The 27,375-nt window shown below is 36.3% G+C and overlaps 1 protein-coding gene across 6 annotated transcripts in view; it reads left to right on the top strand.

Moving 5' to 3' along the window:
• CHL1 (cell adhesion molecule L1 like) overlaps positions 1-27,375 on the top strand; it is a 225,934-nt gene that overhangs the window by 120,978 nt on the left and 77,581 nt on the right. For all 6 annotated transcript variants that reach the window (XM_061396388.1, XM_061396384.1, XM_061396389.1 and 3 more), the window contains exons 3-5: positions 8,520-8,700; positions 13,740-13,845; positions 16,951-17,138. In XM_061396388.1, coding sequence (XP_061252372.1) covers positions 8,610-8,700; positions 13,740-13,845; positions 16,951-17,138 — 385 coding nt within the window. In that variant the 5' untranslated portion in view covers positions 8,520-8,609. The remainder of the gene's footprint in view (positions 1-8,519; positions 8,701-13,739; positions 13,846-16,950; positions 17,139-27,375) is intronic.

Genomic DNA, 27,375 nt, shown 5'->3' with positions numbered 1-27,375 from the left:
TCTCTTCAAGAAAATTAGAGATACCAAGGGAACATTTCATGCAAAGGTGGGCACAAAAAAGGACAGAAATGGTATGGACCTAACAGAAGAAGAAGATATTAAGAGGAGGTGGCAAAAATACACAGAAGAACTATATAAAAAAGACTTTCATGACCCAGATAATCACGATGGTGTGATTGCTCACCTAGAGCCAGACATCCTGGAATGTGAAGTCAAGTGGGCCTTAGGAAGCATCACTATGAACAAAGCTAGTGGAGGTGATGGAATTCCAGTTGAGCTATTTCAAATCCTAAAAGATGATGCTGTGAAAGTGCTGCACTCAATATGCCAGTCAATTTGGAAAACTCAGCAGTGGCCACAGGACTGGAAAAGGGCAGTTTTCGTTCCAATGCCAAAGAATGCTCAAACTACCACATGATTGCACTTATCTCACACGTTAGCAAAGTAATGCTCAAAATTCTCCAAGCCAGACTTCAACAGTATGTGAACCTTGAACTTCCAGGTGTTCGAGCTGGTTTTAGAATAGGCAGAGAAACCAGAGATCAAGTTGCCAACATCCGTTGGATCACTGGAAAAGCAAGAGAGTTCCAGAAAAACATCTGCTTCTGCTTTATTGACTATGCCAAAGCCTTTGACTGTGTGGATCACAGCAAACTGGGAAATTACTAAAGAGGAATACCAGATCACCTGATGTGCCTCCTGAGAAATCTGTATGCAGGTCAAGAAGCAACAGTTAGAACTGGACATGGAACAACAGACTGGTTCCAAAATCAGGAAAGGAGTATGTCAAGGCTGTGTATTGTCACCCTGCTTATTTAACTTCTATGCAGAGTACATCATGTGAAATACCAGGCTGGATGAAGCCCAAGCTGGGATCAAATTGCTGGGAGACGTATCAATAACCTCAGATATGCAGATGGCAGCACTTTTATGGCAGAAAATGAAGAAGAACTAAAGAGCCTCTTGATGAAAATGAAAGAGGAAAATGAAAAAGTTGGCTTAAAACTCAACATTCAGAAAACTAAGATCATGGCATCTTGTCCCATGACTTCATGGCAAATGGATGGGGAAACAATGGAAACAGTGAGAGACTATTTTTGGGGCTCCAAAATCACTGCAGATGGTGACTACAGCCATGAAATTAAAAGACATTTGCTCCTTGGGTGGAAAGCCATGATCAGCATACTAAAAAAGCAGAGACATTACTTTGCCTACAAATGTTAGTCTAGCCAAAGCTATGATTTTTCCAGTAGTCATTTATGGATGTGAGAGCTGGACTATAAAGAAAGCTGAGTGCTAAAGAATTGATGCTTTTGATCTGTGGTGTTGGAGAAGACTCTTGAGAGTCCCTTGGACTGCAAGGAGATCCAACCAGTCCATCCTAAAGGAGATCAGTCCTGGGTGTTCATTGGAGGGACTGATGTTGAAGCTGAAACTCCAATACTTTGGCCACCTGATGCGGAGAGCTGACTCATTTGAAAAGACTCTGATGCTGGGAAGGATTGTGGGCAGGAGGAGAAGGGGACGACAGAGGATGAGATGGCTGGATGGCATCACCGACTCAATGGACATGAGTTTGAGTAAGCTCTAGGAGTTGGTGATGGAGAAGGGAAGCCTGGGGTGCTGCAGACCATGGGGTCACTCAGAATTGGACATTACTGAGCGACTGAACGGAACTAGATAGTTTAGTGAAAAGTGTTTTAAGTCATTATGATTTTATTACTCTAATAGAAGCCCTACAGGTTATCTATACTCTTTGAATCAAAATATTATTACCAGAGGCTATATCCTAGTTACCACTAACAATGAAGTTACCGTCAGTGTCACTAGTAGTAAATTGCATTTATTATCCTGTCATGTATGCTAGGGCTTCCCTCATAGCTCATTTGGTAAAGAATCCGCCTGCAATGCAGGCGACCTGGTTCGATTCCTGGATCCGCTGGAGAAGGGATAGGCTACCTACTCCAGTATTCTTGGGCTTCACTTGTGGCTCAGCTGGTAAAGACTCTGCCTGCAATGTGGCAGACCTGGGTTCGATCTCTGGGTTGGGAACATCCCCTGGAGAAGGGAAAGGCTACCCACTCCAGTATTCTGGCCTGGAGAATTCCATGGACTGTATAGTCCATTGGGTCACAAAGAGTCGGACACGACTGAGCTACTTTCTCTCACTCACTCACTCACTCATGTATGCTAAACATATATTACCTCACTTAACACTCGCTAAGTATGCTTACAGGGTGGCAACTCTTATATTCGTTTATAGAAGTGAATGGTAAAGGTTAAATGAAGTGCCCACGGCTACATAATTAGTGAGTGATTGCTTTGAAGTCATGATAAACTGACTCCATTCTCCATATTCTTATTTACTACATATTTTTCTCTTTTGTGGCTGGTCAGCAGTCTGCAGTATCTTGACATTTACTTACGGAGGCCAGGTGGAATGGAAAGGCTAAGCCACCTCTCCTCCAGTTCCTAAAGCAGAAAATGAATAAGTTAAGAGAGTAATTTTTTCAGATTTACCGCAGTGAAGCTGTGTTAAGAACATGATACAGATCTATGGGTTCACTTTGTAATGTTGTTGATGCGTGTATGTTAGAGGCTGCTGTTTTGGAGAAACAAAGACCTTCATTTTCTTATTGCTGTATTAGAAGTGTCTCGTGTGGTATGCATGCCTATCCATGTTTCTGTTTCTGTTGAAACCAATGTTTTCCTAGTTTTTGTCACGCTAGTCATTCTGGAAAAGTTAAGTCAGGAAGGGTCAATTTAATAACAGTGAGACATCCATTTCCTTTTGAGTGAGATGTCATGAATATTTTGTTTGTTTCTGAGCAGGATCTAGCATGGCAGGAAGATGTAACCCAGTTGGTCCAGATTCATAAAAATTCATTGGTTCTTTTTTGGATCTGAGTTAATGTCATTTAATCAGCTTTATGTAACTATGCCTCAAAAATAGTTTAGTATATATTTTTTTTATTGTCTTAGTGTCAGCACCATCCTGAGTTCCAATAATGACTTTTATCTTGAGTTTTGATGTAAAGCGTTAAATTAATATTCTTTCAAAAAAAAATTTTTTTTTAATTTATGGCTGTGCTGGGTTTTTGTTGCTGCGTAGGCATTTCCCTAGATGCAGAGAGCCAGGGCTCCTCTCTGGTTGCAGTGTTCAGGCTTCTCATTGCGGTGGCTTCTCTCGGGCAGGCTTCTGGTTGCGGTGGCGCACAGGCTCTAGGGCACGCAGGCTTCAGTAGCTGCAGCAGGTGGGCTCAGCAGTTGTGGCTCCGGGCTCTCACATGGCTTAGTTGCTCTGGGGCAAGTGGGATCTTCCCGGATCACAGATCAAACCTGTGTCTTCTTCACTCACAGGCGGATTCTTTACCATTGAGCCACCACGGATTCTCTAAATTTGTATTCTTTGAACAAAGATAAATGAGAATGTGCTTTTATTGTTATTGTACTGTTGTAAAACCTAATTACTAATAATATGCCCTTTTATGCCTTCTGACGGTGAGATTATGACTGACATTCCCTTTTCAGTATGAAAGCTGTTTGGGGCTGTCGTCATCACCACCTAATGGAGTGTTGCTTGCAGGGCGTCATATTTTAACTTCCAGTTACTTTTATGTAACAGCCTCTTAACTATAAGTCTCAGGTAAATTGAAGCTAATCCCTGCAGGTGATAAGGTCAGATATAAAACTAACTGTTACCCCTATTCTGGAAACTAAGGATGTCATCATTGTTTGTTATGGGGCTGAATTTATATCCTTATATTAAGCCAGGGCTTCAATGTGGCATGCTTTTATGGGAGAGAATTTCTTGGATCAAGACCATGTGGTTAAAATCATTAAAATTACAAAAGTCATACTGTCACTGTAGAACAATTCATATCTATGAGATATTTTACTATGGCAATTAGAGACAGTTGAGCTCACTAACCTAAATCAGTAATTAATTGAAATTAAAGCCTGTTCTCACTTATTTGACTGTCTAGTATTTTTATTCTCTATTTCAGGGTAGGATGACAGATTAATCTGGAAATTTGGTCTCTTAATAGCATTTGAAAGCCTTACTCCCTACAGATAGAGGACTGCTCAAATGCATAAAACACCTTTAAATCAGCATTGACTATTAATGGAACAGAATATTAAGTAATAAATTGCAGGTAAATGTTTATATATAACTATAAACAATGAATTTAGATTATTATCATGGTATATTATCACAGTATTTCAAGAGAAGGAAAAGGAAAATTCAAAGGTCAAGGAATTAACATTTTCATCTTACATATTTACCTTAGAAGTAGCTAAATGATTCATTCTCTCTCTCTACAAATAATGTAGAACTGAGTTTTTTGTCTTCAGGCAATGTTCTGCTTTTTATAATGATATCAATTTTTTTCACATTTTATTTTGTTGACTGGGATAATTCATTTCACCAGGAAAATGGTGTCATTTAACATAATAACCTTTTTGAAAATACTTTTAATTACCAGAGTAAGTTATTTTTCATTTTAGGAAATATTCTGAACCACGCAAGGGTAGTTTTTTTTTTTTCCAATTTCCATTTTACAAATGGGTCAAATTAGATCAGACAAAGTAAAATTGACATTACTCTAAGAACAAAGATTCATAACATTTTGTGAATGTCGTGGAGGGAGTTGGGAGTATTTTCCTTCATGATCAATATAACTGTAGTCAAAATATAAATGTGTTGCTGTCTTTTTAGACTTTCTATTTTATAACAGTAACACAGTAGCATTAGTTACTACTTTGGATTTTACCTACTTGCATAACTGTATGAAAAGCTCTACTGCATAATATCTTGAGGTACAACTTGATAGAAATTTTAAAAAGTCAAGATATTTGGAGTTAAATATAAATTAAATTGCTTATCTGACTCTACTTACATTAATTTTTCTACTAGTTATAATGAATGAATAAATTCTTTTTACAGAAAAAAAAGTAAATACCTGGAAAAAATAATTATCACATTTTAAAGCAAATTCATTTTTAGGGTTACATTATATCATTTGCAAGTTTCCTCTCCCATTTAATAGATTGCCTTTTCATTGTGTCAGTGGTTTCCTTTGCTGTGTAAAAGCTTTTAAATTTAATTAGGTCCCATTTGTTTAATTTTGCTTTTGTTTCCTTTCTTTTAAGAGACAGATCCAAAAAATTATTTTAACAATTTATGTCAGATAATATTCTGCTGATGTTTCATTTTAGGAATTACATAGTATCTGGTCTTACATTTAAGTCTTTAAACCATTTTGAGTTTTTTTTTTTTAATATATGAAAAAAATTTAATAAATTCATTGTTTTACACATAGGTGTCCAATTTTCCCAGGACCACTTATTGAGTATTTTTGCCTTCTTTGTTGTAGATTAATTGACCTTAAGTGAGTGGGTTTATTCTGGGCTTTCTATTCTGTTTCAGTGATCAATGTGATTGTTTTTGTTCCAGTACCATACTGCTTTGGTTACTGTAGCTTTGTAGTATACTCTAAAGTCAGGGACTGTGATCCCTCCAGCTCTGTTCTTCTTTATCAAGATTGCTTTGGCTATTTGTGGTGTTTGTGTTTCTATACAAATTTTAAAATTATTCATTCTAGTTCTGCAAAAAAGGCACTTGGTATTTTGATAGAGATTGCATTGAATCTGTATATAGCCTTGGGTACTATGGTCATTTTAACAATATTAATTCTCCTAATTCAAGAACACAATATAGCTTTCCATTTGTTTGTTTCATCTTTAATGTCTTTCATCAGTGTCTTAGTTTTCTGAGTAAGGTCTTTCACCTCCTGTTGTTGTTCAGTCTCCCAGTTATGTCCAACTCTTTGCTTCCTCATGGACTATAGCCTGCCAGGATCCTCTGTCCATGGAATTCTCGAAGCAGTAATACTGGAGTGGGTAGTCATCCCTTCCCCAGGTGATCTTCCCAACTTAGGGATTGAACAAGGATCTCCTGCATTGCAGACATACTCTTTACCATCTGGGCCACCAGGGAAGACCATGGGATGGTCATATATGGCTTTTATTATGTCAGAATGTCTATCACCAAAAAATAACACAAATAACATATATTGACAAGGATGTGGAAAAAGGGGAACCCTCATATACTGTTGGTAGGAATATAAATTGGTGCAACCACTGTGTAAAACAGTATGAAGAGTTCTCAAAGAAATAAAAATAGAACTAGCATATGACCCAGCTTTCTGCTCCTGGGTATATATCTTTGAAAACCCCAAAAGACTAATTTGAAAAGACACATGCACTCCCAACTTTCATTGCGGCATTGTTTACAATTGCCAGGGTATGGAAGCAACCTAAGTATCCACCAACAAATGAATGGATAAAGATGTGGTACACTCACATATACATACATACATACACACACACACACACAATGGACTACTACTCAGTCATAAAAAGAATGACATTATGCCTTTTGCAGTAACATTGATGGAGGGCATTAAAATGACAAATACTGTATGATATCACTGATACGTGGAGTCTAAAAAACCCACAACTTGTGAATAAAGCAAAAGAAGCAAGAAGCAAACACAGATATAGAGAACAAACTTACCGTATCAGTGGATAGAGGAAAGTGGGGGAAATGGCAATCTAGGGGTAGGAGGATAAAAGGGTTATTAAGGGATTATATGAAATCATGTGTGTAAAACTTTTAAAATTTTGGAATCACTGTTGAAGTTAAAGAATCATTCATTCCATAAAGCAGTTCAGGTCAGTTCAGTTGCTCAGTCACATCCAACTATTTGCGACCCCATGGACTACAGCACTTCAGGCCTCCCTGTCCATCACCAACTCCTGGAGCATATTCAAACTCATGTTCATTGAGTCAGTGATGCCATCCAGCCATCTCATCCTCTGTCATCCCCTTCTCCTCCTGCCCTCAATCCCTCCCAGCATCAGAGTCTTTTCCAATGAGTCAACTCTTCGCATGAGGTGGCCAAAGTACTGGAGTTTCAGCTTTAGCATCATTCCTTCCAAAGAACACCCAGGACTGATCTCCTTTAGAATGGACTGGTTGGATCTCCTTGCAGTCCAAGGGACTCTCAAGAGTCTTCTCCAACACCACAGTTCAAAAGCATCAATTCTTTAGCACTTAGCTTTCTTTATAGTCCAACTCTCACATCCATACATGACTACTCGTAAAACCATAGCCTTGACTAGATGGACCTTTGTTGGCAAAGTAATGTCTCTGCTTTTTAATATGCTGTCCAAGTTGGTCATAACTTTTCTTTCAAGGAGCAAGAGTCTTTTAAATTCATGGCTGCAGTCACCATCTGCAGTGATTTTGGAGCCCCCCAAAATAAAGTCTGTCACTGTTTCCACTGTTTTCCCATCTATTTGCCATGAAGTGATCATAAGGGACATAAGGGATTTGATTTAGGTCATCTCTGAATGGTCTAGTGGTATCATAAAATAGTACATTATTATAAACTATTAAATAATAATATATAATATATTATAAATATTATATAATATAGAACAGTAAAATACAATAAAACAGTACATGATAATTAATGTTTGAATATCTATTATCATGTCAGAATAAAACAAAATCACAAGAGAAAGTAAGGAGAAATTTATATTTTAACCCTTAATATATTTCTGTCAACAATGGAATGAATAAACTTTCTGCCAAAGTGGAAATTAACTGATGCTCTTATGTTTTTATTGAGGCAAGTCTAGATTCATGAATTTTAGTTGTAGTGGCTGGTCTTAACCATTCATTCTTCCTATTCCCTTCCCTGTATCCTGCTATTTACTTTCTGTTAGTGTGATAATTTTGAATATGAACAGTTCTTTTGCCAGGGAAATAAAATATTAAATTTCTGACAGTGAACAACTCAAATGAGGTTAAATGCTTAAAATAAAGATTGAAAACGAGTCACCTTTTGAATGAAATTACCTAACTGAAGTTACTCTCAAAGCCACTGACATTTATTAGAATGTACTAGAGTACATTCCCGGAGAAGGCAATGGCAACCCACTCCAGTACTCTTGCCTGGAAAATCCCATGGACGGAGGAGCCTGGTGGGCTGCAGTCCATGGGGTCGCTAAGAGTCGGACACGACTGGGTGACTTCACTTTCACTTTTCACTTTCATGCATTGGAGGAGGAAACGGCAACCCACTCCAGTGTTCTTGCCTGGAGAATCCCAGGGACGGTGGGGCCTGGTGGGCTGCCGTCTATGGAGTTGCATAGAGTCGGACACGACTGAAGCGACTTAGTGGCAGCAGCAGCAGAGTACATTCCAAGTAAAAATTCCTCTGATCAAAAAAAAAAAAATTATGGGAGTAGTTTATGGTTTACCATATCAACTGTCCTTTATTTTAAATACAAAGAGGAAAAACTTAATTTGTATGAATTTATTTGAGAACAGTTTGATAAAGAGGAAATTATTGCCAACAGAAAAATATATTCAACTTCTGTTATGTTGACCATTTACAGTACATGAACTTAAAGTATGTGTTACTCTTTTGTTTGTTTGTTTCCAGGTTTGTTTGTTTGTAACCAGCTTCTGATCAAAAGTAAGAAAAGACATTACGATTTTCATTCTTTCTGGGCTGCCTCCTTCCTGAAGAGCAATGGAGGTGTTGTTAAGTGGAAGAGGATTAATCACATCTCTAATTTTCTTCCTGTTAAAATTCTCAACAGCTATTGATATACCACTTTCAGGTAAAGTGACAATATTCAATACCTACTTTGGAAGTCCATATTTACATTTTGATTTTCAAGTTGAATAATTATATATTGAACATGTGATTTTTCTGCCATATTTCTACCAATCTTACAGCAATCTACATGGAGTTCATGTTCTCCTTTTAAATTTTTCAGAAGGCTTATACTTGGCTGCTTGCGATAATTAATTATTTTGCAGCTCAGGCTTTTATACTTTTAGGCAAACTTGGCACATAACAAGAAATACAACCTATAGATCGGGTGGTATTTTACCATGTAAGGTAATCTGCAATATTAGCAACAGTTATTTCTTTTATGTATTTGATTGGTTTATTTTAGAGAGAGTTGTGACTCAGAAGTTAATGGCATTCAACCAATCAGGACAAAAGAGGAGCTGAATGAACTTTGTTTTTCACAATAATTATCTATTCAAGAATGAAAATAATTAGAAAAATATTGAAAATGCATTTTCATAGTACACAACTAAAAGTATAATATAACACCTCTGCAAATTTAAAGCATTCTATGGGGTGAAGTCATATCAAAATGTTAGTCATTTTGGGGGTATATGTGTCTTAGCATATGTTGGTATCAGTAAAAATGGATGTAAATCTTTAACCATTATAAATCAACTTGAACAAGTTATAGTAACTAGAAGTTGAAAAATAGTATACCTGGAAACACAATTTATGTAATAATATGTGAAGTATTTAAAGTACAGTTTAGGAGAATTTCCTGTTTATAAGCACTTGGGATTATTTACATATTTTTATCCATACAGTTCAAGTATTGATCCCTACTATCTCTTTTATACCTAATTTGGAGAGTCATAATATAAGATACACTGATCATTATAATGTTAGCATTGAAAATATTCTTTGCAGATCATCTAAACTTCAAAGGATTAGTATTGACCTCAGACCTATTGTACAGATGTACAAATTTAAAGTTTTGTTTTATTCAAAGTGAAAATCTGTTCGCCTACACATCTTATATATTGGCCTATATGTACAAACACTGGTTGAAAACCTGAAATGATACATCTTTAGTTGATTCTTTGGGTTTGAATATGCAGTGCAAAAATTAAGAGCAAGGTTCTTAGCAATCCTTATGGAAAAGAGGTTAATAATTACATTTTCTTCCCAGTAGTGCCAAAGATGTACTGGGATTCCTGATTCAGATTTCTGAGCAGAGACTATACATTTTCTTTCCATCTTTTCTCATTTAGTTCATCAGTGATGGTAGGAAGTTTTGTATTAGTACATAAGACACGTTTTTTTTTTTTTTTAAATTTCTGGTTGTCTCAGTTACTTAATGCATTTTCATGCTGTAATGTCCTTAGACAACAATTGTTATAAAATATTAATGACATGTTTTCAGAACATCTGAAAATTACCCATTTATTTCAGTACTCCAGAGCTCTAACTGGCAAATGAAGTAAGGCAGGTATTCACTTTGAATGTCAACGAGTCTGGTGTCTCTGTAATTGGCCTAATTATGGAGGAAAAGATTTATAATGTAGAATATATATTCTTATAAACACCCAAAGGTTATTAGCTTCATTCCCTGAATAATTAGTTATGGCTGAGACTTTACAACCTTTGCAAATTTAACAAAGAATAATGTTCTAATAAACAAGTTGTTCACAAGTTACTAGCTGATATCTTAGGGACCGTTGCTATTGTGCATCACCCCTCATCATTTATAACTGTAATAACATTTAAATAATATGAATTTGCAATATGCTCAAGACCTGCTCTACACAGAAAGAGGTGGTAGTCAGAACCAAGTAAATGTCAATGAAGATATGAATGTTTTCCACGTGTTATTAAAGTGTTTATAAATGTCCAGTTGGATAAAGCCTGAACTTGGGCTAATGCCACTAAACTGGTAAAATTCAATTATCAGATTCATTAGGCAAAAGTAAAGAATTTTAGAATTGGAAATGGCTGAGTTGTCACACTAGGCTGGCCATTGGTGTTCAAAATGTGATTCATGGACCACTCAGAGTCACAGAGATTTGTTCAAGCAGTCCATTTGATCAAATGTTTCATAATAATACCAAGATGTCACTTTTTACTTTTCCACCATGTTGATGTTCCACTATGCACTGATGTTGCCAAAGCAATGGTGCTAAAAAGGCACTTGCCCAGCACAGATCAAGGCGTTGGCACCAAACTTATGGAATTCCCAGGACCATATACTTACACTAAAATAACAACAACAAAACATCTTATAAAAAAAAAGTAAAGTTTTGCTTAAGACTGTCCTCATTGAAACAGTTAAGCATTATTGATTTTATTAAATCTTCATCCTTGAGTACATTCTTCTTAATATTCTGTAGGATGAATTTGGAAATAAATATAAAATAATTCTGCTATGTAACGAATATTCTTCTTAATATTCTGTAGGATGAATTTGGAAATACATGTAAAATAATTCTATGTAATAGGATGAATTTGGAAATAAATATAAAATAATTCTGCTATGACAGTCTGTCTTCCTTGATTGTGTCATTATGTGAGTGCCAAGCCAGATATCATTTTTACTGATAGACAAAATTGCATTACTTTGATGGATATTTTCCCCAAAATGAATCATGGGAGCCTGTCACTTCAACAGAAATAATTGATAATATATATTGTCAATGATAAAATATGAGTGTTTAGGCACATATTAGAATTGTGGAAAGCTTGTATCCTCTACTGTGAGACTGACAGCATCTCCACATTTAAGGCATTTCTAAGATCAGCGATATTAACAAATGTGAAATTTTAATATTGTGTAATGACATGTGTCAGTATTTGGAAGATTTATTTAACTCAGGTAACTGATAGTTTTTCCAGATGGATATTACATGTCACAGAATCATGCCTGATTTAAAAAGCACCCGTGGATAAAACATTTTAATATGACAGAATATGAAAATATATCCATAAGGTTTCTGATTTCATATTGCAAGAAACCTTTAAGAAATTATGCTTGATGAGTTTTGGGGTAATATCCAAAAACAGTGTCCACAAAAATCAGAAAGTGAAGTTGCTCAGTCATGTCTGACTCTGAGGTACCATGGAATGTAGTCCGTGGAATTCTCCAGGCCAGAATACTGGAGTGGGTAACCTTTCCCTTCTCGATGGGATCTTCCCAACTCAGGGATCGAAGCCCAGTCTCCTGCATTGCAGGCGGATTCTTTACCAGCCGAGCCACAAGGGAAGCCCACAAAAATCAGAAAGAACTATAAAATATTTCAGCCTTTTTTTAGGTACACATCTGTGTAAGGTTGGCTCTTCTTCATTTATTGCAACAAAACATAACATATGGAATACAGAGGTAGATAGGAGAATCCAGCCATTGTCCATTAACATATCAGAGATTTGTAATAATGTAAAACAATGCCACTTTTCTCACTATATTCAGTATTTTTGATAAAATGTTATTTACTTTAACGAGTAATAGGATTGTTTTAAGTGAATAAATATTTAGAAGATTTTTCACTTTTAATTCTAATATGGTAAATATTGTTAAATACAACCTACCTTTACAAAACCACTTGAAGATATAATATTTAAGAATGCAAAGGGATCCAGTGACCAAAAAGTCTGTTTACTTGGCTTGAGTCTCTAATTTTACAAATGAGAAAAGTAGAGTGTGGCTCTGGGCCTGGCTTAGGGTCACAGGGTCTGGGGCCTCTTTGTATCCACTGTGGAATACCACCTGTGTGTGTCACACTCAGAAAATGCTTTCTTAGAGCCTATTTGCCAAAGTCAGATTTCAGCTACTGAACCATTTATACTTTCTTAGGAAGTCAATCCTGTTTTCTTACAGAGCTTGTTATAAATGTGCTAAAATTGTAGTGTCTTCCTTTGAAAGCTATTGAATGTTCCATGACAGATTTTTAATGTATATCATGATTGGTGTCCTGTTTTAAAACTTAATCCAAGTTTGAATCTTCAGCATTAGAACATTTATTTTATGGTCATAATTCTCAAAATGCCATCCCTCTGCTTAAATGGGTGAAATACAAAGCTATCCTCTACTTTTTAAATTTGTCTGGAAGGTATTTAACATGTCAAAAAGAAAAAAAAAATTATCAACAAGATAAAGGAATTTCTGAATTTGAGGAATCCTCTTTAAAGAAACTATTATATATTAGCTATTATTTTTATCCTAACAATCATTAGTGTTAAATTCTTTGAGGAGGAGAATACCCTCAAGCTCCCAAGGTGGCAAAATATATTAAAAAATTTATAAATGAGAAGTGACAAATAAAAATCAAGCTCAGGGGAAATATAACAAAATCAATAAATGGAAATAAAAATAAAGAGGAGGGGGTTATTTTTTGGTAATGATTAGGAGAATCCCAGGGAGAGGGGAGCCCGGTGGGCTGCCGTCTCTGGGGTCGCACAGTCAGACACAACTGAAGTGACTTAGCAGCAGCAGCAGCAGCAAAATGCTTCATCATTTTAAAAACGCTGTTATTCATTCGTGGCATGACTGTGGGAAACCACTATACTCATAGGTTGTTTGTGGTAAATATCCTTAGACATGTTTACATTTATCCAGGGTCATTACCATTTGTATCCATGCCTAGAAATTTATCACAGGTAACTAATTCAATAAAGGAAAAAATCTATACACTTAAGGAATGAAGAAATAGTCCAATTTCCAAAAATAAAATTATTAGGTATATTATCAAATATGGTCAGTGACCAAATAAATATTGTCAATTGTCAATGACCAAACCAAGTATAAATGCATAAACACATCAACATAGATGAAATGCCAATATAAACTTGGGTGTTTTAAAATTACATTGTTACATTACTGTGGGTTTATAAAAATATATGACAACATAAATGGATGCAGTGAAGTATATTCCCTAGAGCTAACTACATTTTGCAAAGAGGAAGTCAGATTTGTTCTCTAGTTCTACTTACTAATACAGAAAGTGTGTTTAAATTATTTTTGTCGTAGCTAGACTAACTTCAACCAGTTTTTGGAGGGCACATTATTTAAATACTTATTTTAATATTTAGTTCAACAGGTTCCAACAATCGTGAAGCAGTCAACAGTGCAAGTTGCCTTTCCTTTTGATGAGTATTTTCAAATTGAATGTGTAGCTAAAGGAAATCCAGAACCAAAGTGAGTATTGTTTTCAAACTAAGTAGTTGTTTAAAAGTATACAATCCTTTACACTAAATATTACTCTATAAGCTTATTGGACTATAAATCTGCACATTATTGAAGGTAAAAATTTCCAAGTGAATGATAGCTATGTCTATAAAAACAAAGCTTGGTTATTCTATGCATGTTCTTTTGCTAGTTAAAATTATTTTTATCATAAATCATCTTATGTTAAATATTTAGCATAGGCTTTGGCATTGTGGAAACATGCACCGATTGTTTATGAGTGAACAAGCTAGACAGATAACAGAAAATACTTTATTCTATTTATTGAAAGGTGGCATTTATTAAGCCAAAGTTAATATATTTATAAATGTTATTGTATACATATTTATTATTGCATGTCTTAACTGTGACACATATATTCAGTGAATAGGTTGTTACTTGATATTTTTAACTTTGTTATAGAGATGTTAACTCAGATGGCAAAATAAAAATGAAATGGTATATTTTATCTAGTATTTTATTATTAATGAAAAAATTGTTACTATAGGTAATAATAATCTCTGAAAGTTTTTTCTAAGTACATACTAGTTTGGAGAGAAAGAACTGTGAGAGTACTGAAATTAAAGAGGAAAAAGATATGAAGAGAATTCAAGAGTTTAAAGTTCTAAATGATTCTAGAATGAGAAGCAAACCTACAGACTTTCATTGATTTACCTGATCATTTTACATCCACTAAGGATGAAAGAATGGAAATTAATTATTTTAAATTGCGTTGTGAATAACATTTTTATTTCCTGATAATTTGATATTTTAAAAATTATTAGTGAATCATTGGCATTCTTAATTGTCATTTTTCTGTCTTTTACCAACTATAATATAATTCATATATGTGAATATGGATAAATTATAATGGAATGAAGGAGAATGTATTAATTACTGCAAATATGGATCAATCAATATTATTATATATAAATATTGGTTAACTTGATTATATCAAGAGATGCACCATACAATCATGGGGGATGATTAATGATGAGTTATATTTATCATGTCAATATCCAGTATCCAGTTTAATTATGAAGTACTAATTCAGAATCATGAATAGAGTATCTGCTATTAGCACTATTTATTCTTCTCAAGTCATATCTAATACAGTTGTGTAAGAATTTTTTAATGACTATAGATACTGAAAGAATATTTAATACTATATTATTATTATCTTTATTAGATAATTGATATTCTATCTGAAAACTCAATAAAATTCAATGGACAAAAAGAAAATTTTATACATATGAAATTGGTTAATTTTTCTTTTTTTAAAGGTGTAATTACATACCTTATTATATAAAATAGAAAATAATTAGAAAACAAAGAAAAAAAATCCCATCATAATAGTCAAAGGAACAAATCCAGAAATTCCGTTTGTTAGTAACAGCAATATCATCACCAAGAGTGACAGCAAAAACTATGTAGCATCAATTATGTAGCATGTATACTGGGTAGGAGGAGTAAAGAAACCTTGAATGAATGAAAAGATACAGCATGGCACAAGTTGGAAATGTTTAATTTTGAATATACACAGTTATCCCAGTTCAAGGTATTAGAATTTTAAAGAAAAGATTCTATATGTTATTTGCACCTAAAACCAAAAAAATATGAAAGATGCAGAGAGAAAAGAAGTAAGAGAAGTTGTCAGGAGACAGGCATGCTCCTAAGAAAATTGTGTCTCATAAGATTTTGCTATTCTTTTTGAACAAGCGTCAGGTTATATAAGACTATGTCATCCTGGAGCATATTCACATTGGTGTGCATTATTAATATATAAAATAAAATCTAATTGGGAAGTCACTATATACCTATTAGATTTTTAAAGATTAAAAAAAAAACAAAAAACTTTTTATAACCATGTCCATAGAACGGACACTGTTACATATGAAAGTGGGAATTAAGTTGTCTATGTTTTTTCTGGAATATAATTCTTCAGTGCTTATCAAAAGTGATGAAATATTTCTTATGGGTTTATCAATCTCACTTTTAAGGAATTACCATAATAAAATATTTGGGAAATTACCACCCAAAATAAATATGTAGAATTTTTGTAACAATATTGTTCATAAAAGAGAAAAAGTGAAAATGGTTAGGGAAATTAATTAGGAGCCATAAGTCAGAAGATAATATAGTCATAAAATCTATCTTTAGAGCATTGTAATAATTGGAAAAACTTAAATGGAAAAATTATACATTCATTATGGTCTCAATTATGTTACAAATATGTCTAAAAATATTGATAGACTATATAACCCAATTTGATAATAATTGCTTGTGTGTTTTTGAATTTTGAGTGAGCTCTTCTCAAATACACACACATATACACACACACACACGGACATATTATATATTTATATTTTTTAGTCTTCAAATACTGTAATGTCTGAAATATTAGTAAAGATCCTACATTATCTTTTCAATTGGATAAGTTTTAAAATATATCTTTAATTTTAAAAGAACAGAATGAAACTTATCTTTTTTTCCCCTTCCAATTGTCACAGCTTTTTCATGGCTTGTGTCTCAGTCAGTTCTGGCTGCTACAATAAAAATATCACAGACTGAATGGCTTACACAACAGACACACATTTCTCACAGCTCTGGTGGTGAGAAGACCAAGACCAAGTCACTGACGGATTTAGTATCACCGGCAGCTTTGGTGTCTGGTGATGACCTGCTTGGTGTTCACAGCCAGTCATCTTCTTGTAACCTCACGTGGCAGAAGGGAGCAAGAATGGGATCTCTTTTATAAGGACCGCAATCCCATTTGTGAGGACTTCACCCTCATGACATAAACACCTCTCCAAGGCCCTACCCTCAAATACTATTACAATACATTGGGAAATAGACTTCAACATACGAATTTTAGGGAGACATAAACATTAAGTCTATAGCAGTTTATAAGATTTCTCAGATTATTTTAGATACCTTTTTTGTATTGTTATATTCAGTTAAATAGATGTATTATATACTTTTTATTTTAAAATGTCTCGGTTTTCTTATTTCTGTATATTTGTTTGTAAATAAGTTATGATTTTTTTCAGGGTTGCTAACTTTAGTTTTATCTTACAGATTCTTGTGGAATAAGGATGACAAGCCTTTTAATCTCTCTGACCCTCGGATAATTGTATCTAACAATGGGGGGACTTTCAGGATACCAAATGATGGGCACATATCTCACTTTCAAGGAAAATACCGCTGCTTTGCTTCTAATAAGCTGGGGATTGCTATGTCAGAAGAAATCGAGTTTATAGTTCCTAGTAAGTATTGCGGTGCTTCCCAGGTGGCTCAGTGGTAAAGAATCTGCTTGCCAATGCAGGAGACGTGGGTTCAATCCCTGGTTGGGGAAGATCCCCTAGAGAAGGAAATGGCAACCCACTCCAGTATTCTTGCCTGGAGAATTCCATGGAGAGAGGAATCTGTCTGGGCTACAGTCCATGGGGTTGCAAAAGAGTCATACACAGCTTAGCATCTCAGCAGCAGCAGCAACAATAAGTATTACAGAGGAGATTTCATTTAATATTTCAGTGAAGTTTAGTAGGAGTTATCGGAGAAGGCAATGGCACCCTGCCGGGGTCCAGCCCCGGTGGATCCAGGGAATTGGAAGCGGGGACGGCGTCGGCGAGGATCAGGAAACAACTGCTTAATTAAACGTTAATTAAGGATATAAAGAGTAATAGAATAAGGATAGCTCAGTGAGGAAATTCAGTGGAGAAAAGAGGCTGAATAATTCAGCCAGAAGGTAAGAGAAAGAACGACATGTGGAGACCAAGTTTCGGTGAACAAGGCCCGCACTTTATTTTCCAAAGTAGTTTTTATACCTTAAGTTATGCATAGAGGATAATCGGGGAAGGGGTAGAGTCATGCAGCAAGCCAGGCTTTCTTCCTGCAAACTTATCATATGCAAAAGTTTAGGTGATTTGCATCATCTTCTGGCCCAGAGGCCTGTTAACATTTTAAGACCCTTTCTTCAGAAAACTTATTTTTCTCTAAAGGTGATAAGCGCCACCCTTCAAAAGCATTAGATAAAGTTGCATTCCTACAGAGCAAAGGTGTAGTGAGCTATAACAAGAAAAAGAATTAACTCAAGGGTCCCAGGTTACAAACATTAAAGCTACTATTTACACCAATTATATTAATCAATACACTGCCAGGGACACAGCAGGTAAGGGATATGGACACTTAGCAGCAAACATTGGCCCAACAAGTGAAAATCCCTTCACCAATACAATTTCTAATCAATCTTTTAACTGCTCAAAGGAATCTGTATTTAGACAGTTTAGAACATCTCATGCCTCTCACAGTTGGGAGGCTCTGAGCAATCACATGTGGCCGGAAAAACCTATTCAGGCAGGCTAGAGGACTTCCAAAGGAGTTTGTAGGTTGAAACACTGTCACACCCAGGAATTATTAACTGGAGCTGTAAGCTAACTCTTTTTCAGAGAGAGGTAGTGGGGGACAGCCCCCGTAAAGTCAGAGGTGTAGGTGAAAGCACAAAGCAGAAAGTAGGCAGACTCTGGTTTTGGGGGTAGATGCTCGAGAATTTCCAGGGAGACTCCTGAGGCTTGATCCCGCCTTTGCGTATGCCAAGCCTCCTTCCTCATGACCTTTGCCACGGGCAGAGCTCGCTCCCCGCAGCACCCCACTCCAGTACTCTTGCCTGGAAAATCTATGGACGGAGGAGCCTGGTAGGCTGCAGTCCATGGGGTCGCTAAGAGTCAGACACGACTGAGCGACTTGACTTTCACATTTTACTTTCATGCATTGGGGAAGGAAATGGCAACCCACTCCAGTATTCTTGCCTGGAGAATCTCGGGGGCAGAGGAGACTAATGGGCTGCTGTCTATGGGGTCACACAGAGTCGGACACGACTGAAGCGACTTAGCAGCAGCAGCAGTAGGAGTTATACTAGGCTGCAATGAAATAAGATTATTAATTTAATCATCTTATAATTGCCTTATATTTTATTTATAGGGGAAATTATCTTCCAGGTTTTGATATTTAGAAGTTGATGACCATGAAAGCAACATACTCATGCTGTGTCACTAATAATACATGTAACATGAGGAAAAATAGTATTTGTTTTGCTTCATCCAGTGAAGTTAAATATATTAGTTAGATTTGGCTAGGTTATGCTGCAGTCACAAGTAATCCCCAAGCCTTTGTGTTAATACAGGATTGTTCCTTGATGAGGCAGTTTGCTGTAGTTCTGGCAGCTCTTCAGAGCAACTGTTCTCCATGTAGCTTTTCAGAGATGCTAACTGATGGATATACCATCATCCTATCTCTGCACCATGTGAGACTTGGACCATCTGGGTCAGAGTGTGGGGGTATAGAACACTGCTTCCCACAAGAAGTCACACAGGCAGCTTCTACTCACCTTGTTGGCGGGGGGCAAAACAAACGGCGTAGCCCCACCTAACCTCAGTATGAGTGCTCAGTGATATTAGTATAGGTTAGTGATATCTTCCATAGATCATAACCATGGAAAACTACAAGCTGTTATTTATCAATAATTATCCTGGAGAGTAAGCAACTTCTTTATTACCAGATCTGATCTCTGTAGCATGGGATCTCTGATGACTGACTTGCACATTTGGTCATTTATTTTCCTGAATTTTAAGGTATCCAACACTACTTGATTCTAACCAAAGGCTTTAAAGAAAAAAATTCTTAGATATAAAACTGCCAAGAGGTTCTATTTTGCAATTTCTTCTTGCAGAGTTCTAGACCTTTCAGGATATGGACACCTTATGCTGGGGGAGTAGAATGTACACAAACCTGGGGAGAACAAATAATGGAAAACATGTGTCTTATCCTTAAAGTTGGAACAGGAAACTGGGTTTAAATTTTTTTAAGTTTTCTGTATTGTTCTAGAGGAGAGACTATAACTCAAATTTAAAACCTTAACAAGTATTTGTCTTAAAATATATAGAATAGTTACAGTATACATATACAACAAAATATGAGTGATTTTCACACTCTGGTATCAAGAAGAAAAAGAAAAAGGCAAGAGAGAAGAGAAAAAAACTTAGAAATAAATCTAAACTTCAGTTCAGTTCAGTCACTCAGTCATGTCGGAATCTTTGCAACCCCATGAATCGCAGCACGCCAGGCCTCCCTGTCCATCACCAACTTCTGGAGTTCACCCAGACTCACGTCCATCGAGTCAGTGAGGCCATCCAGCCATCTCATCCTCTGTCCCCTTCTCCTCCTGCCCCCAATCCCTCCCAGCATCAGACCATTTTCCAATGAGTCAACTCTTTGCATGAAGTGGCCAAAGTACTGGAGTTTCAGCTTTAGCATCATTCCTTCCAAAGAAATCCCAGGGCTGATCTCCTTCAGAATAGACTGGTTGGATCTCCTTGCAGTCCAAGGGACTCTCAAGAGTCTTCTCCAACACCACAGTTCAAAAGCATCAATTCTTCGGCGCTCAGCTTTCTTCACAGTCCAACTCTCACATCCATACATGACCACTGAAAAAACAATAGCCTTGACTAGACAGACCTTTGTTGGCAAAGTAATGTCTCTGCTTTTCAATGTGCTGTCTAGGTTGGTCATAACGTTCCTTCCACGGAGTAATTTTGCAAATTACTGCAAATTCTGCAGTGATTTTGGAGCCCCCCAAAATAAAGTCTGACACTCTTTCCACTGTTTCCCCATCTATTTCCCATGAAGTGATGGGACCAGATGCCATGATCTTTGTTTTCTGAATGTTGAGCTTTAAGCCAACTTTTTCACTCTCCACTTTCACTTTCATCAAAGGCTTTTTAGTTCCTCTTCACTTTCTGCCATAAGGGTGGTGTCATCTGCATATCTGAGGTTATTGATATTTCTCCCCCCAATCTTTTTTTTTAAATTTTATTTTATTTTTAAACTTTACAATATTGTATTGGTTCTGCCATACATCGAAATGAATCCGCCACAGGCATACATGTGTTCCCCATCCTGAACCCTCCTCCCTCCCCATACCATCCCTCTGGGTCATCCCAGTGCACCAGCCCCAAGCATCCAGTATCGTGCATCGAACCTGGACTGGTGACTCATTTCATATATGATATTGTACATATATCAGTGCCATTCTCCCAAATCATCCCACCCTCTCCCTCTCCCACAGAGTCCAAAAGACTGTTCTATACATCAGTGTCTCTTTTGCTGTCTCATATACAGGGTTATTGTTACCATCTTTCTAAATTCCATATATATGCGTTAGTATACTGTATTGGTGTTTTTCTTTCTGGCTTACTTCACTCTGTAGAATAGGCTCCAGTTTCATCCACCTCATTAGAACTGATTCAAATGTATTCTTTTTAATGGCTGAGTAATACTCCATTGTGTATATGTACCACAGCTTTCTTTATCCATTCATCTGCTGATGGACATCTAGGCTGCTTCCATGTCCTGGCTATTATAAACAGTGCTGCGATGAACATTGGGGTACACGTGTCTCTTTCCCTTCTGGTTTCCTTAGTGTGTATGCCCACAGTGGGATTGCTGGATCATAAGGCAGTTCTATTTCCAGTTTTTTAAGGAATCTCCACACTGTTCTCCATAGTGGCTGTACTAGTTTGCATTCCCACCAACAGTGTAAGAGGGTTCCCTTTTCTCCACATCCTCTCCAGCATTTATTACTTGTAGACTTTTGGATCGCAGCCATTCTGACTGGCGTGAAATGGTACCCCCCAATCTTGATTCCAGCTTGTGCTTCTCCCAGCCCAGCGTTTCTCATGATGTACTTTGCATAGAAGTTAAATAAGCAGGGTAATAATATACAGCCTTGACGTACTCCTTTTCCTATTTGGAACCAGTCTGTTGTTACATGTCCAGTTCTAACTGTTGCTTCCTGACCTGCATACAGGTTTCTCAAGAGGCAGGTCAGGTGGTCTCCCATCTCTTTCAGAATTTTCCACAGTTTATTGTGATCCACACAGTCAAAAGCTTTGGCATAGTCAATAAAGCAGAAATAGATGTTTTTCTGGAACTCTCTTGCTTTTTCCATGATCTAGCGGATGTTGGCAATTGATCTCTGGTTCCTCTGCCTTTTCTAATCTAAATATATAATTAATTAAAGATGAAAGTAAGTAAACTAAGTGCTCCAAAATTTAAAAAGTTATAAGCTATTTACCACATTACACATCTAAATCATGAGAAAATAGAATTGTTGAAACTACAAGGGGGAAAAGATATTCCATCTTTTTAATAGATAAATAGATATCTTGAATAAATACTGTTCAAAAGAAAAGTACATATGGCTCTCTTATCAATCAAAATAGACTTGATTTTATAAAGGCTCCCTGGAGATTAATGTACCAGGCATATGTAATAGAAAGGTGTATGGAGAATTTAAAGAACCCAATCACAAGCTCTAGCTAATCAGCGTGTATAGAGCATTATACCTGAAACTGCAGAGTGTTTTTCAGTATTTGATGATACATTAGCTATGAAGTGAATATGACCAAAATACAGTTGAGAAATGGGTATTAAAAAAATCCAAAAAGAAAACATTACCAATGAATATAACTGAAGATGATATTAATGTGTTTATAAATAATTTTACAGATCTCTAAGTTGGAGAAAAGACCCTGATGCTGGGAAGGATTGAGGGCAGGAGAAGGGGAGGACAGAGGATGACATGGTTGGATAGTGTCACAGACTTGATGGACATGGGTTTGGGTGGACTCCAGGAGTTGGTGATGGACAGGGAGGCTTGGAGTGCTGCAGTTCATGGGGTTGCAAAGAGTCGGACACGACTGAGCGACTGAACCGAAGTTGGAGAAGGAAATGGCCACCCAGTCCAGTATTCTTGCCTGGAGAATCCCATGGACAGAGGAGCCTGGCAGGCTATCGTCCATGGGGTCGCAAAGAGTCAGACACAACTTAGCGACTAAACCACCACCACCAAGTGAAGAGCAAAAAAGGAAGTGGCAAAAGATATAAACTTGCACCTCAGATTGCAATGGGCAATACAAATATAAAAATATGCTTAATTAGTAATCAGAAATAGATCTATGGTAACCTAAATAATAAAAGCATTTGATTCCTGCAAATTGGGAAATACAACAGAGTCTGAAAGTAGCAGTTTTAGGTGGGACTTTGCAGCCGGCATAACAGGTATCCACTGTGGAGAGTCCAGTTTACTGCTTGGACTGTGGAGGATGTTGGTCACTGCCTACTTAGTTAAAGATACTGTCACCAGTGACCCAGAAATTCCTCCTCTTTGCTCATGTGCACGTGCCCCTTACCTGTGAGCACCAGGAATAGCTGTGGCAGCATTGCTTGTGTTTTAGAAATATACTGACCAAAAACACAAGTTCATTTGTGATATAATGAAATAATTGTGGCATATTCGTACAAAAATTACTCAGCAGTGAAGACTGATGAACCTTAGAGATGTGTTGAACAATGAAAGCAAATCTCTAAAAGAAACATAAAGTGTGATTTCATTTATATAAGGTCACTATATGTAAAAATGAATATTGTTTAGGATTATCATTTCATGTGGTAAAATCATAGTGTAGAACAAGAGAATGTTGAAAACAAAATTTAGGATGGTAGTTACCTCTAACGGGATGTGGAATAGGTAGGATCTACACCGGATAGAAAGGTGACGGTGCTTTTATGTTTCTCTTACGATGGGTGGTGGGTAAAGAGTGTTGCATTTCTTTCTTTTTATTCTTTACATTTATTTTATGTGGTCTTTATATATACAAAATTAATTAGTATGTAGCATACTGATTTGTCTTAGACATACTGAATTATTAAGTGTGATGTTAGAGCATAGTAGTGACATCCAGACTTGAAAATTTGCCTCTGGAGTTTGGGTTTAAAATGACGGTAGGGAATGTTCATGAATTCTGGGTCAGAAAACTAATTGAGAATCATAAAATCACATAGTATAACTATACAGCTATAGTTATAGTTCTATATTACAGATTATATTATTATAAACTATAATATAGTGTATAATATAGATAAATATATAATTAACTGAAATAAGATGAGGAACTAGGAGACAGGGAGAGGAAAGGAAGATATAAAAAAATCATTGTACAAGACAAGGCATTAGGGTGATTCCTAACCTGAATTCTAGTGGTTGCTATGGAGACACAAAGGAACAGGCAGTTGCTAGACCTATAGCAGAGAAATGGCACATTTTAGTATAAGGTTCTGCAATTAAAGGATTTTGAAAAGAAAATGTTTTCTGTCATTATCAAAGCAGACCAAGTGAAAGCATGAACAATGTAAGGGTACCGGAATTGGCTAGTATTGTAATTAAGAGATGAGAGTTGAGTCTGAGCTATGTAGTGGATAATTGTGCCATTTTTTCTGCTGCTGTAGAAAAGAGGAAAGTAAATCAGGTTTCTCATGCATCATTTCCAGCTCCTCCTAAAATTACTTCATCATCTAACACCTTTCTGCAATTATTTATATGTTGAATAGGACCATCAGCCCAATTCTTAGGAGTTTATAATTCAGAGACCATTTAAGGCTTCCTACAAGTTTTATCAATTGATTCTTCTCTTAAGGTGTAGAGAATTGATTCTTCATTTATATTACACTCTGTGATATGAGTTTTAAAGTTTGTAAAACTTTAAAGTTTTAACCCTCATTTCTTAAACTTTTCTTTAGAACAAACTTAAAGGCTAGATTGTAAGTTTCAACATAGGTACAGTAGCTGAAAATCTGGTCATTACCCCTTACAGACAGAAAAATTTATACACTGTGTTTAGTTATCTACTTTTAACAAAATTGCAGTTGACTTTGCCAGGAAAAGAAAGCATAAAAAAAAAAGCAAACAACCAAATACAATGTACTCTTTTCAAATATGGAGAAAATCATTCAACTGAATGGATTTTCCAAGATATGGCATGGTAAGTTAGGCTGTGAATTATTCAACAGATCTTCATTAAACTCCCTTCATGTGTCAGACACTTTTCTAGTAATTTGAGATATAGCAGTGAACAAAGGAAAGACTGTAGCCAAGAAACCGAAATCCTGTGGGTGTGGTCAGTGAGTCTGGAGAGAAGGTACGCTATTTTGTTGCCTTCATTATGACAGATATCAGTGAAGTTAGAATGAAGCTGTGAATAATTCCGTTTTGGCTCTTCAGTTTTATTTATCCTTGAGGGCACAGATCAGCCTTCTCCACTTAACATTCTTAGTCTATCTTCAGTTCAGTTCAGTCGCTCAGCCCTGTCCAGCTCTTTGCGACCCCATGAATTGCAGCACGCCAGGCCTGCCTGTCCATCACCAACTCCTGGAGTTCACTCAAACTCATGTCCATCGAGTTGGTGATGCCATCCAGCCATCTCATCCTCTCTCATCCCCTTCTCCTCCTGCCCCCAATCCCTCCCAGTATCAGGGTCTTTTCCAGTGAGTCAACTCTTTGCATGAGATGGCCAAAATATTGGAGTTTCGGCTTCAGCATCAGTCCTTTCAATGAATATTTAGGACAGATTTCCTTTAGGATGGACTGGTTGGATCTCCTTGCAGTCCAAGGGACTCTCAAGAGTCTTCTCCAACACCACAGTTCAAAAGCATCAATTCTTCGGTGCTCAGCTTTCTTCACAGTCCAAATCTCACATCCATACATGACCACTGGAAAAACCATAGCTTTGACTAGACGGGCCTTTGTTGGCAAAGTAATGTCTTTGCTTTTCAATATGCTATCTAGGTTGGTCATAACTTTAGCCTATACTAATTTTTCTTATAGATTCTGTGTATTATTTACACATCATAAATTTTACCAGCTTATGTACACAGTGGTTCCGTTTATCATAAAAATTTTCAGTTCAACTATCATTAGAAGCCAGTATTAGAGCGTTTCCCTCATCCCTGAAAGATTAGGTGCTCTCTGTCCCCATGCCCAGGCGGTCGCCAGTCTGATGCTTGCCTCTTGAAATGTTTTTTTCTGAATATTTCATGTAAATGAAATCATACAATATGTGATCTTTTCCATCTAGCTTCTTTCCACTTAGCCTGATTTTGTGATTCATTCATGTTATAGGATAAATCAGTAGTTGGTTCATTTTTATTGCTGAATAATATTCATATAATAATGATACAGATATACCACATTTTGTTTGTCCATTCACCAGTTGATGTCCATTTGGATTGTTTCTAACTTTGACTATTATAAAAAGAAAAATTAGTAATAATCAGTAATGTTAGGAACATCCATGTGTAAATTCTGTGGAATTTTAAAAGCATTTTTTTGTTGTTTGGAAGAGACTTTGACTGTCAAATATATTGATCAGGATATTAAAGGTGAGAATGATATCATCCTGTCCTATTCTTTGTTCTCTGTATTGTCTTATAAATGCTGTGTGAATTCTTATTATCAGTGATTGATTTACTGGCTAAAGATTAAAAGAATGAATAAAGGTAAAAATGCAGTATGCATTACTCGTAAAGTAATGCAGGGAATAGCAGGTTTAGGGGTGAAATCATCTGTATATTGTTTCAATAGAAACTACCTAGAATTTCTAGTGTGCTGGGTTTCTACATTTGTATGAATTCCTCAGGTCAGTTTCCTTAAGGCATATCTTGGCTATTTACTGCTCTAATTTGGGAAGGGTAGAATAGCAAAAGTAGGGGTCCGGTGGTATATGCTAGTTTCTTCTACTAATATATGCAAACTAACCTTAGGAGCATCAATTTGTTCAGTAGAGAGTGCAACTTAGAGTTTTAAAGGTTTAATTAAGGCTGAGGATTTTGCTCTCATGCGTCCCAGTATGTGAATGACTAGAATGAAATGGACTGCATTGGTTGTCCTTCCTTAGTGTGAATTCATTACCAGTTCATAGACTGAAAGGCAGTGCTATTTCTCTGTACTTGTAAGTGGGTTAATAGGGTACTTACAGGAAATGGGAATCAATTAAATCTCTTTGCAGACAGAAACTGGAGTTCAGGGTGATACAGCATGTGAGCTCAGTGGCTTGCATTCATGATAATGATGCCAGACTGTCAGCAATTTGCTGAGCACATTCAAGGGAAAAGGAAAGCACTCAAAAGCTCCCCAGGCCAGTCCTATAAACAAAGTGAGAAGTCAAAATAGATAAAGCTCTTTGGCATAGGAAGGGGGACAGAATAATTCATTAAACAAACCATAGGTTCTTATAAGATACAGTCTTTCATCCCTCAGGCACTCTCCCTACTTTCTTTGATAATGTTAATTCCAAATAGTTGAATAAAATGTAGAAGTTGTTATGATATAGGCTACATGAAAGATCAGAAACAATAGCAAAGGAAAGCTCTTTGTCCCTTTGCCCATCTCTATACAATGTGACTGGGTTTACCATGTAAAGTGAAAATATTTGAACAAGAGCCAACATACTGAGTGATTTTTAAGTGCCTGACACTATGTTAATTGATTTATATGAAATAGTTTATTTAAACTTTGCCACAAATCAATGAATTAGGTGTCATGTCAAATTCCATTTTATGAATGAAGAAACTGAAACACATTAAGTAATAGGCTCAGGTCACATGGTAAGG

The sequence above is a fragment of the Bos javanicus genome, chromosome 22, assembly GCF_032452875.1.
Source record: "Bos javanicus breed banteng chromosome 22, ARS-OSU_banteng_1.0, whole genome shotgun sequence".
NCBI classification, from domain to species: Eukaryota; Metazoa; Chordata; class Mammalia; order Artiodactyla; family Bovidae; genus Bos; species Bos javanicus.
This window is presented reverse-complemented; position numbering and strand designations above follow the sequence as displayed.